General features: G+C 29.7%; 2 protein-coding genes across 2 annotated transcripts; one reads left to right on the top strand and one right to left on the bottom strand.

The window, feature by feature from the left end:
* Positions 1-5,614: 5,614 nt before the first annotated feature.
* Positions 5,615-6,690, top strand: LOC125839964 (protein BRASSINAZOLE-RESISTANT 1-like). Its single transcript, XM_049518926.1, has 2 exons — positions 5,615-5,950; positions 6,451-6,690. The coding sequence occupies exons 1-2, from the start codon at positions 5,642-5,644 to the stop codon at positions 6,688-6,690; spliced, it is 549 nt and encodes a 182-aa protein (XP_049374883.1). The 5' UTR covers positions 5,615-5,641.
* Positions 6,691-8,131: 1,441 nt separating this feature from the next.
* On the bottom strand, positions 8,132-10,530 carry LOC125839946 (protein trichome birefringence-like 34). Its single transcript, XM_049518907.1, has 5 exons — positions 10,180-10,530; positions 9,761-9,932; positions 8,905-9,101; positions 8,576-8,737; positions 8,132-8,498 (listed from the first exon to the last, which is right to left on the bottom strand). Exons 1-5 carry the CDS (start codon positions 10,515-10,517, stop codon positions 8,132-8,134), a joined length of 1,236 nt encoding a protein of 411 aa, XP_049374864.1. The 5' UTR covers positions 10,518-10,530.
* Positions 10,531-12,154: the final 1,624 nt, after the last annotated feature.

Below are 12,154 nucleotides of genomic sequence, written 5' to 3'. Positions count from 1 at the left end.
ATTTTCAGTTTTGTCATTTTGGTTAAGTTTGATTTCCAATATTTCTTTTGGTAAGTTTTATTCCAGTATTCGAATTTCGTAATATTTTTAATTAAATAAATTGCCCGTTACACTACCAGGGGTATTTTTTATTGTGAACCAATGATAAATTTGTGTTATAAAGCATGATTTTTCCATTCAATTCTCACCGAACAAGCTTACTAGAAAAATGGATAGTGAGAAATAGATTCTCACTGAAATAATGGGAAGATTTCTGATTTTTTCGTATGAAATACATTTTTTTTTCCACCGTTACATCAATACACATTTTATTTACCATAATCTCTAAAATCCCTACCATTTAAAAAATTACAAAAATCCCCTCTCGGATATATCCATATCTCTTCTCGGATACATCCCTCTCATTAAGCAATATATCATTTGCAGCCCGTGAGCTGTGTATCCAATATCCACCAGTTTCCTAATGTATCCAAGTTCCTATAAATTTAAGGAACTTTTGTAATATGAAAAAGAATAGGAATAGAATGTAATTAACTCTTACTATGAAATTTATGTAATTTTTACTAATTTGATTTCTTCTTCTTCTTTTTTGGAAAAATTACTTAACTACACATCATTTATTATCATATTTTCTTATTTTCCCTACCATTTCAAAAAATATCAAAAATCTCTTCTTTTCCTCCCATCATCCCCTTTTCCGGATACATTAATTTGAAATCTTATACCCATATTTTCTTTCCTTTTTTCACGCCACAAATCTCTCCATAATTACATCAATTAATCTATCTTTGAATTTCAAATCTTTTTTAATTTCGATTAATGATTACAAATTATTCAAGAGGTAGATTTCTTTCCATCACTTCAATTTTCGATTTCTTTTAGTATTATTTTTTAATTTTTTCATCTTAAAAAAAAATTACCTCCGCCCCCTTCCCCCATTGAAATCTTATTGAACCTTTGCAATTTTAGTTAATCATATCGTCGTTGAAAATTTTTGTTGAAAAATATTTATTTTCTTTTAATGTATCTACTGATGAAAAACGTCCAAAAAAGAAGAAAAAAGTTGGATCTGCCATTGCACGACCATCACTATTAAAGATACATATTTTAAATGTATCTCGTTTATTTTGAGTCTTAAATTAGTCTCTGTTAGTGTTATCATTGATCGGATACATCACTGCTACAATAACCTTTGTTTTATGCAATGTATCATGTTCATATTTAAGGTATTGATACATAACTCTAATGTTGTTGAATCTTCGATTAGTGTTTATCATGTTCAATATAAATGTACTTGATACATAAACTTTGTGTTATGCATCACACACACAAAAGAAGCTAATTTGGAACAATTACATGTATAATGTATTTTTAAATTTTAAATTAGTATTTCTCAAACATAATAAGATACATAAATAATAATGTATCATGTACTAATTTTTTAATTATGATACGTAAATTTGAATTTATACTAAATGTATCTGATACATAACAATTACTAAACAATAATGTATCGATCTCAAACTTAAAATCTTATGAGCAACACTTTCTTATTTAATGTATCTAGTAGAAATACAACACTTATTAATTTAAATTGAAAGGATCTTCATGATGTATCTTCTTAAAATTATCGATAATTTTGAATCAAAATTGAAAGGATCTTCAATGAACTAGGAGAATAATTTTAAAACTCACAATTTTCAAAGGATGTTCAATGAACTGGGAGAAGAATTTTGAATCTCAAAATTTTCGACAATTTTGAATCAAAATCGAAAGGATATTCGATGAACTTGAAGATTCACAAAAGAAATCATTTGTCCAACAACAATTCTATCACTTTTGTATTCTTCATAACTCACCTCGCTTATCCAAAATTTCGACAAAAGTTTTTATGAAACAGGGAGAACGATGAACAAGAAGAAGAAATTTAATTTTTGAATTTTTTGATTAGTTACACTATATGATTGAATTCTTGACAATAATTTGGAATGAAATAGCGCAATTTATAGGATCTTAATTTAATTTTCAGTTTTTTTCCCCCCTCTTAATTAGTGCAACAGATGGATACTATGAGATATTAATTTTATTTTTCAACTTTTTTTTCCTTAATAAGTGCAACAAATTGATACATAATGTATCAACAATAATGTATATGGATCCTTAATTATGTATTTGAAATGTCTAAAAAACATGGGATTTGTGTAATTAGAAAAAAAATAGGGATAAAAGGTAATTTAGATTTTACACTATGGGATTTATGTAAGTTATATTTTTTTTAAGTGATGGGCTTCATTTAGCCAAAAATGGGCCTTTTCAGAATGGGCTTATCTTGGTACGTAGTGTATTTCTTTGGCTGATTTGTATGATTAAGATTATTTTTTTCATTTTTTTTAGACAAAACTACCCATTAGGCAAATTAATTTTTTAAAATTGGACCCAACTCAATATATTTATTCTTATTGGATATATATATATATACTATGATGGTATTTATATACTGTGATGACATCAAACAATAATTGAGTAGCTTTTTCACTAAAACACTGCCGCTTCCTCCTTAATGTCATCAGAATATATGATATCAAGGAGTAATTGAGTAGTGTTTCCATTGAAGCACTGTTTCTTCTTCTTTGATACAATCAATATATATATATATATATATATATATATATATATATATATATATATATTGTAAAAATTCACTAAACACATATATTAATTTTTTTTACAATATGTATATAACATATACAATACAATAATGATGTTACAAAGTGGACCAAATTATATGAACACATTTTTTTTTAATTACAAGTAAGGAGAGCTAAATCTTATCTAACTAATTCTAATGATCACCGTTTAGATAAAATACTAAAGTAAATACTAGAGATAACTTATGGTTAATTATAAACCACCATAACTTATTTATTTTCATCGGTCTTTTTCATTCTTATATTTTTTAAATTTATTCTGAAAATATTTTTTTAATATCGATATACACTCTAATCTTTCTAAACCCCATAGAATATATTATTTTGTAATAGTAAGGAATAAGGCAGGTTATACATAAATATTTTTTGACCCATAACACAATTATGGTATATACGACACGACCATATTTTCTTAAAAATAATCATAACCATTTTTATATATTCAAATCCAATTATAGCTGAACAGACAAAACTTCAACTTGAGAACAAAGTAATCAAGATTTTTTATAAATGAAAAGGAATGGAATATATTTATTTAAAATTAACATAAACAATAAGAAATGATAAAATTTTAAAAGTAGCTTTTCCCTTGTTTTGTTAAAGAGAAAGCAAGAGAAGATTCTTTCATATAAAAGGTTACTTTTTTGAGATCCAATAGAAAGTTTAATAACTTATTTTCTCACCATTCTTTTTTCAGAAATCAGAACCTTTTTTTTTTCTTATCTTTTTTATAGCTTTTTCATACTAGTTAAAAGAGCAAATCTCCAAAAGCAACATTGGAATATATATTGAAAAGGAAATATTTAGAATTATATTTTAATCATTTTATTTAACCACATCCTTCAATTTTAAATAATTCTTACTTCTTTTCTGACTATTAAAAAGAGATTTTAGGGAATTATTTGGAATATTCCTGCCTCCGTCTAGGTGACAAATGGGGCGGGGCGGGGCGGTTGCGGGGCAGCCGGGGGCAATTACTGCCTCCGTTTAGGGGTGACAAAATGGGGCGAGGTGTAGTGGTGAAGTCAAAAATTTTATTAAAGGTGTCCAACTTTTAATTTATACGTATGAAAAATATTTTTAAACCTATATACTTTGTACAATTTTTTTATATAGTATAATTTTTTGAAAAAAGATGGATTAACCATTCTGAGCTATATATACGCCACTGACGGGGCGGTTGCGGGGGATATTACTGCCTCCGTCTATTAGCTTTTGCTTTGCATTCAAACTTAATTAGTATTAACATACATATTCTATTTGAATTATTTGATCTCATCGTATTCTTCATCATTATTATTACTATTTATAAACACTGACGGTCAGAATTTTCTCAAAGAGAGTTCGATATATGAAAAAGTCAAAAGAAATACAACATCTACTACATATACACAATTTTTTTTATGTTAATAAGAGTACTTAGACACTAGTTCAATTATTATTGACTAGGAATTGTACTACCATCGTAGGTCATGGTGGAAAAATACAATCTTTTTTCATACTTAATTAGAGGTCTCTAGAAGTATAAAACAATTCTGATAGGTGTGCTTTTTATGTCTAATGGACCTCACCCAAATTAGTCGAGACCCCAATACCAGAAAAAGAGTACGAATTAATATACTCAGCTAAACTTGCTGTAGAAAAAAATGAGATTGATCGAGTTGTCACATAACTCAATTGGGCTTGTTACATGAATTGATTGTAAACAAAGAAAGATAAAGTAAAAAGCTTATTTTTTATAACATTTCAAAATATATACTACTGTTGTATATAAAGATCCAAACTTGTAGTTTTATGATTAAAAGAGATTACTTTTTGTCTGGGAAATCAGAAGACAAAAAGAAGGCTGTATAGTGTACTATATTTATTCTTTGATTCCCCATATATATGTGACCATTTGGACAAAATGGAACAGAAGATCAAAATTTCAGAAAAAATATTGTACTTTCACCTGAATTAATGTCTAGACAACAACGAATATGACTGAAAAAGTACCAACAAGGATTGCGATAGAGTAGTAAGAACTCCTTTATCCTTGATGAGAGATCTCAAATTCAAGTCTCCCGAATATGAAGTCGACTTTATTAGAAATTACTCTGTCCCTAAATGTGGGATTTCTCTACGTAAACTCAAATTTAGTCGATTCCAATTTGAATACCAGACACCAAGTGAAAAAAGAGGCTGAAAAGGCATAAATCTGCATGCAATATCTCCACTGCCAATTTTCCATGCTTTTTTTTTGTTTTTTTATCCAAATATATATACAAGTATTTGGTTTTACTGTCTCCACTAGCTTTACTATTAAGAAAATATTCTACCTTAACTAATTATTCCTCCCGTTCTGATTTATATGATACTTTTAAATTTTTCAAGATTCAAATGAACTGATCTTTGATTGTATGTCTTTTAAATATATTGAGTTATTAATTAATATTATGACTTGTAGTACTCTATCATACCTAATTATTCTTTTAATCCCAATTTATAAAACACTTCCCCATTTTTGAGTTTTAAATGAGCTTATCTTTGGCTGTAATAATGTTTTCATGTCTTTTTAAATATCTTAATTATTAATTATTATGATTTGTAGTACTTTTCGACGAGAAACAATAATTGTACATGTATATTGGACACTTGTCAATGTCCTGAGAACTCTCAGACTAACTAAAAAAACTCACCAAAATAATATTATCTCATTTGCTCATACATTAATGTTTTGTATAAAATATTTTGAAATTAAAAAAAAGAAAGGAATTTAGTACTTAACATAGTACTCACACCAAACTGGAGGAATATATTCTGTCCACTTTGTTGTAGTCCTAATTTGTCTATATGCTGTCTATTTTCTACTATAAATAACTACTCTAGCTAGAACTAAAGAAAATAACCAAAAAAAATTGAACAAACTAAAAGTGGAAGCATAACTCATAACTATGGTGGAAGATAAGAAAACTAGTGGTGTTAGAGGATGCATAAAAACTAGCAGAGGGCCGTGGTTGGTTCACAGAACCGCCAAAGATGGCAGTGTTGTGACTAGGTTCCGTTATCCATCTGACAGAGAGCGACAAAAAAATAAGCAAAGGGAGAAAAATCGCCGAAGAGTAGCTCACAAAATCTTTGCTGGACTACGAGCTCATGGAAACTACAAACTTCCAAAGCATGCTGACACCAATGATCTTCTCATTGCTCTATGTAAGGAAGCTGGATGGCACGTTGAAGAAGATGGCACCATTAACGGGAAGGTGAGGATGAACACTCTTCTGCTATGGTTTCTTCACTTTGTTCATCAATGTTTTGCCTAATTTGAAAATGAAAACATTTGGTACTACTCACTTTTTTGGTGTCAAAGTGATTTATCATGATTTTATTTTTACCTTTTCCAAAAGAGAAATCATGTTAGAACGATTGACATTTTTTGGTTTCTCAAACATGTATGTAAGCTTTTGAGTGCATTTTTACATGCTAATAAAGAAGTTTCTCTTGTCGGATCTGACTTTAATGGATGACAGTTGGCTTGTGTCCAGTTGATAAGAGCTCTTTCACCATTGGACAAATACTGAAAAGAGTTGAAAACTTGGCTATTCCGACTATAGTTTGCCAATTTTACCAGATGATATGCAACCATATTGACCTTCCTTAGGCAGTGACTAGCTTTAACACTAGCATGTTTCGTCATTTCTTATATGAGACTTATTTTGTGCTAGAATATCTTGACGACTTTGTATTATTTAAAACCTCATAGGATCCAGTGAAAGACCTGCCAAGATTGATTGATGTAGACTCCGCTCAAGTTTCTATGGAAGATCAAACCAAAGATGAAGACTACTGTAAATGTGAAGATCAAATCAAAGATGGAGAGTATTATTGTAAGTGTGAGGTTGAGATGAACAAGGTGGAATCCGAGAAAGGTAGGCCAGAAGGTTCACTGACGTCATCTGCTGAAGTGTTTGACGTCAATTTGACTCTATCACTCTCTTCTTAACTATTTTTTGTCATAGCAAAAATAGTTATTTAGGACAAAGGAAATATAGTATAATTTTTATTTGAATATATAGTTTATCTATCTAATGTGTACTTGAGATTAAAGAAGCAATCTGTCAAATATGATATGCATATCTATATCAAGTGACTTCAAACTGAATCTATCAAATCAATGTATGATTATTCTAACCTAAATTTGTGATCACTATGTTGTATTTTATATTTTTCCTAAATTTTAAGATCGAAGATTGTTTAATTGTCACGATCATATTCATCTGTGACCATGTTATTTCTTGTTAATGAACAAATGAAAACTCAAAATCCTCTCGTTAGCAAAGTTATGCATCATCTACTAAGTTTATGTTTGAGACTACAAGTCAGCACTATTTATTGTATTAGCTCATGAACTTGCAACTGCTGAGTGACTCCAACAAATTATGTTAAGACTGTTGCTTGAATTTGGTAATTTTTCTCATTTGCGCAATTCTTGCTATTAGTTTGAACTCGATCTTTTAAAGATTGCTTGATTCAAACATGTAAGACAAGAAAATTCAAGTTTGGTAGGTTTGATTTTCTGAAGGATTTTAAGCAAACTCCTTTCCAAGAGTAATATAATCATCTATTTTGCCGCTAAATTAGACTGTATGTAGTTTCTGTATTTTGTTCATCTTTCAAGGCCTTTCTCATTGTGCTTATTAGATTGTCCAAGTTTTCATAAAGCAATATTATATACTATGTATTTTGATATTGGTTAGTGGTTACAATCACGATTTGCTGATTTCTATGATCGAAATTGTGCATTGTTTCATATAATTCATATCATGCACAAGGCAAGGAATTGATTATTATTTGCCAGAACCATGCTGTATAAAAAAAAATGGAAGTTCACTAAATTAAAAAAGAAACTGCACTGAAAATTTCTTGTTTCAAATGAACTAGAAACTTAACAGCAGTCTTGGTTGTACATTGGAAAAATATGAAGTCTTGTTTCTGTAATGGATCAAGTCGTTAACTAACATTCCTTACCACCATTTCCTTGTTAACATAATGATAAATGTTTGAGGAAAAAGACTTGCTTCTTCATTACATTCACATTGGATTCTATCCAATTTCCCCATGCGTCCATGGCCAGTTCCATGCCTTTTAATCCATCTATTTTTTACAAACTCCATTTTCTTCTGAGCTCCATCTAAAAAGGTATTGGAACTAATGAGATAGTGAATCCTTCTTCTTTATCAAATCTTTTTTTAACTATCTTGTAATGACTCTTTCTTTCAACTTCACCTGCTTTTGTTGAAACATCAACTGCTTCTCAATGTGTATAACAATTAATGTAAATCTTGTTGAACTACTTCATACATTTCAAGACTTCTATGCACAAAAAATAACATATATCATTACAATTATAGTATTATTTTTTTTCATATAAAAAATAATAATCTCTATTCGTTTAATTCTCTTGACGAATCCATGATATAGGCATAAAGAATCTGATTCCAAACATCAGGCACACCAGGAAGGCACCAATGTACACAATCTGAATTTTTCCTTGGATTTAACAGTTGTTCTTTTGTTGGAGCAACCCAATTCCTCTTGTAAACGGATGGGTGTCCGTCTTTTCTATACTCGGAGAGTTGTGTTATGTTGAGATATTGTATGTCTAATCCCTTTCTCTTCAGCCCATTTACAGAGTCCTCTGCTATTTCCATCATCTTTCTATCACTTTCACTCCCCCAATACTCTCTTCTTGATATTGGTTCTGTTTCGTCATAGCAATTTTGATCATTTCCCCTGCCCCAATCTGTACCGCTGCATGTAACAACAAAAAGGATTAATCTTTCGTTGTTTGTACTAGAACTGGACAAAGAATATAGTTGTTACCGTACTTTTTGTGAGAAGACGAGAGGCTCATGAAGAACAATTTAGTCCTTTTTCTTTCAATTTGAAACTCCAACCAATCTGACCATGTTCTTAAGGCCATCTCATAACGTCGTAGCTTCATTTCAACCTTCTTGTATATTGCATCGGAGCTGTTAAATGATCCCCATCTGTGTAAAGTTGGCATGGAAAAAATGAGACAACAATCATCATGTTACTTATAACTACGAGATCTTTACAATTGTCAGTGTATATAACTTAATTCCAAATATGAAATGTTTGTGTAAAATGTGAATTCTAAAGGAGTACTTATTTTGGTGTGAAAAAACAGACTTACTGAAGTGTCATATGTGATTCAAGCCACCAAGTGAAGGAATCAAAGATGAGAATATCTGCATCAATCCAATGCCTAGCATGTTTTTCAATGGCCTCAACTCTGATAATTCGATCGCGGACACGATGCTTCACCGGATCATCACAATTGGATTCTACTAGCAATGGTGACCAGTAGAAATCAATTGTTGCATTGTATTCCTTAATCATATTAGAAAATGAAAAACTTTAGCGTCACAACCGAAGAAATATTTCTCTTGAAATAACAAACTCTTTGCTAGTTGATATTAACCACTCTCTATGAATCGCACACTACAGGGCCCATTCGGGGGGTGACTCTCCCAACATGATTTTCTTCATACTCAGGGCTCGAACTCGAGACATCTGGTTAAGGGTGAAGCAGTCTCAACTGCACTGTGGATTCTCATTTACCTCTTATAGTCACATCATAAATGTCTCTGTCTTGGTTTATACTTTATACAACAAATTGCAAGAATTTTTCTTTGGGAAAAATATTTTATCTTATTTGAATTGATTAACCACCTAACAATCATGCAATTTTAGGCATCTCTAACAAACTCTAATATCAGACACATACAATGCATGGAATACAGTATTTGCCATTTGAATTAGTGATGTTGACAAATTTTGTGGATTTGGTTTGTCTTCTTTCAAAGTGCACCATTTTCATGTATAATACCATTTTAATAAACCAAATCAAACAAAATATAGTAAGGTCTGATGAAAAGGCTAATTGCTTTGTGAGTCCAAGGTATGGCCTAGCGGTAAATAAAGTGAGATAAAAATCATGAGAGATCGTGATTCAAATTCGAGCAAATGAAAAAACTAAGTGTAATTACCTTGACCTCAAAGGTGATTAAGTTGCCTTTCCATATAGGTGGGTTGAGAGATGGAATTCCAGAGGATTCAATTAAGCATACCATAGATGCCCATTGATTCTTGTTCAATGAATCCCCAACAAACAACACTCTCTTCCCTTTTAGCTTCTCCAATAATCCCTTGGCATTAAACCTACACTCTTACAACACACATATTTAAAAATTAAATTCAACAAATGACAACAACATACTTTGTATAATCCCATGATTGGAATCTGGGGAGGGTAGAGTGTATAGACACCTTACCCCTACCTTGGGAGGAAACATACCCAGTATAGTCGCGCAAGTGGGGTCTGGAAAGGGTAGAGCGTACACAGACTTACCCTTACCTTGAGAAAACAAAAAAGAGGAAATCAAAGAGAATTTTTTGAGTATGGTACCTTGGAAGATCACAATGATAAGGTTGCCATCTCCAATAATGATATTTTGAGTCTTTTCTTCCAAATTTGTGACAAGCAAAATCATCAGGCATGAAAGAACATTGTTGTTCTTTGTACAAAGGATATGACACATTATCAAAAATCCAACTTCCAGAAAACAAATCACATTTTGGAGATGATTTTTTCCTTGTAGATTTATTTGCTAGAAAACTAACACCATCACTATTATCTCCTATAAGATAAAAAGACACAGAAAGAAAGAACAAGAGGAAGAATCCTAAAATAGAATGCAAATTATATTGAATTATCCATGATTTATGCACTAGTTTTTCTGCCATATTCTTCTCTCAAATAACCTCTTTGATTTATCTTCTTATAAGTCTATAGGTACTTATAATACTAAGGAGAAAAAGCAGCACAAGGGAATTGAAGTTGAATTTGAAAGATATTTGAGTGGGTTGGGTAACTATACTTGCCCCTTTTTGCTGAGAGAGAAGCTATATTAGATTCGACACAATTCAATAACTTTGGCTAACAATAGAAAAATTATTTATATACTTCTTCTGTTACAAAATAAGTGTCACTTTAGAAATTCAAGACAAAAACTAATATGTTTTTTTCTAATAATTATACTGGATATTCTTAATGGTATTCAATTTTTAAAAGATATTTATTAAATAAGATAGTTAAGTAAACAACACATCGTATTTATTGATTTTTAAATAGATATATTTTTTGTCAAGACAACACTTAATTTGAGATGGAGGGAGTATATATTAAAATCCGATTACTAGCACTGAAAACTTTTATTCTAAAATTCAAAATCTATAAAACTAAAATTCCGACTCTGTTTTTTGACAAAAGAAAGTTATTACTCAAATAAACAAACAAACAAACAAACAGGGGATAAATATTAAATTAAGCAAAACAGAAGCAGGACAAAAACTAGTAGCACTATGAACAATGAGCAATATAATAGCTGTGATTTAGTTGATTTTATTTGACTTTTCTCTAACAAATCATGAAACTACTTCTCTAACTAATTTAATATATGTTTAAGTTCACCTAATCTATGAGCTGATCAGTTAATTGATTATGAGTCTGTTTAAGTCTTTATTATGAGATTATTTGCCAAAGTCCTAATTAATTGTTGCATCTAACATGAAGCAAACTTTTATTTTTTACTTTAATTACGACATGTCTGCAAATCTATTTATTTAATTTGTTTCAGAGATGCTAATCTTTTTTTTTCTGTCACTTTTAATTTTTTTAAATTTTGGTGTAAATAAATTATTGCTATCTTCTGCAAGATTCTTGCTATGTCTGGCGTTAAACGTGATGAAATTTTGACGAATGTTTGTTAATAATACATTCACATGCATCCACCTCGTAAAATGTACAACCTCTTAGGCTAATGCATTTGGAACGCTATCATAAGATACATATATATATATATATATATATATATATATATATATATATCAAAAATATTAAATTTGTATTAAAAAAATTGATTGTCCTACATACATATCAAATCAGTGGACAAGTTATTTAAAAAACTATTTAAACCACGATTGTATTTCCCCTTGGAATGATTGATAATTTGGTACTATCACTTGGATCCGGATACGTATTTTATAATATCAAATCGTATTTTATAATATTGAATTATTTTGATAAAAATAATATTTGAATACATTGTATTGTTTATATAGTATTTTTTAAATATCAATAATTTAAAGAATGAACCTATCAGATAAATAAGGCATACCGAGTAGAAATACTATTATAGAAAGATAAATAAAACATGATTATTACATAATAAAAAAAATAATTTAAAAAGTAAAAATATAACGACAAGATCATATCAAATCGATCGTTATTTAAAATAGTATTTTCTGCATTTTAGATAACATTGAATTTAACAATACAATATTATAAATTTAAATAATAATTAAAATAATTATTATATTTA

Source organism: Solanum verrucosum, unplaced genomic scaffold, assembly GCF_900185275.1.
Source record: "Solanum verrucosum unplaced genomic scaffold, falcon-dt-bn FXZP01000177.1, whole genome shotgun sequence".
NCBI classification, from domain to species: Eukaryota; Viridiplantae; Streptophyta; class Magnoliopsida; order Solanales; family Solanaceae; genus Solanum; species Solanum verrucosum.
This window is presented reverse-complemented; position numbering and strand designations above follow the sequence as displayed.

What these genes read in the sequence shown, in the direction of transcription:
- LOC125839964 (XM_049518926.1), top strand. Translation starts at nt 5,642, where the DNA reads ATGGTGGAAGATAAGAAAACTAGTGGTGTTAGAGGATGCATAAAAACT. An exon ending in ATGGCACCATTAACGGGAAG is followed by an intron (nt 5,951 to 6,450) that starts GTGAGGATGAAC and finishes AAAACCTCATAG; the next exon opens with GATCCAGTGAAAGACCTGCC.
- LOC125839946 (XM_049518907.1), bottom strand. Translation starts at nt 10,517, where the DNA reads ATGGCAGAAAAACTAGTGCATAAATCATGGATAATTCAATATAATTTG. An exon ending in TATCATTGTGATCTTCCAAG is followed by an intron (nt 9,933 to 10,179) that starts GTACCATACTCA and finishes GTAAGAGTGTAG; the next exon opens with GTTTAATGCCAAGGGATTAT. An exon ending in GAATCACATATGACACTTCA is followed by an intron (nt 8,738 to 8,904) that starts GTAAGTCTGTTT and finishes AACTTTACACAG; the next exon opens with ATGGGGATCATTTAACAGCT.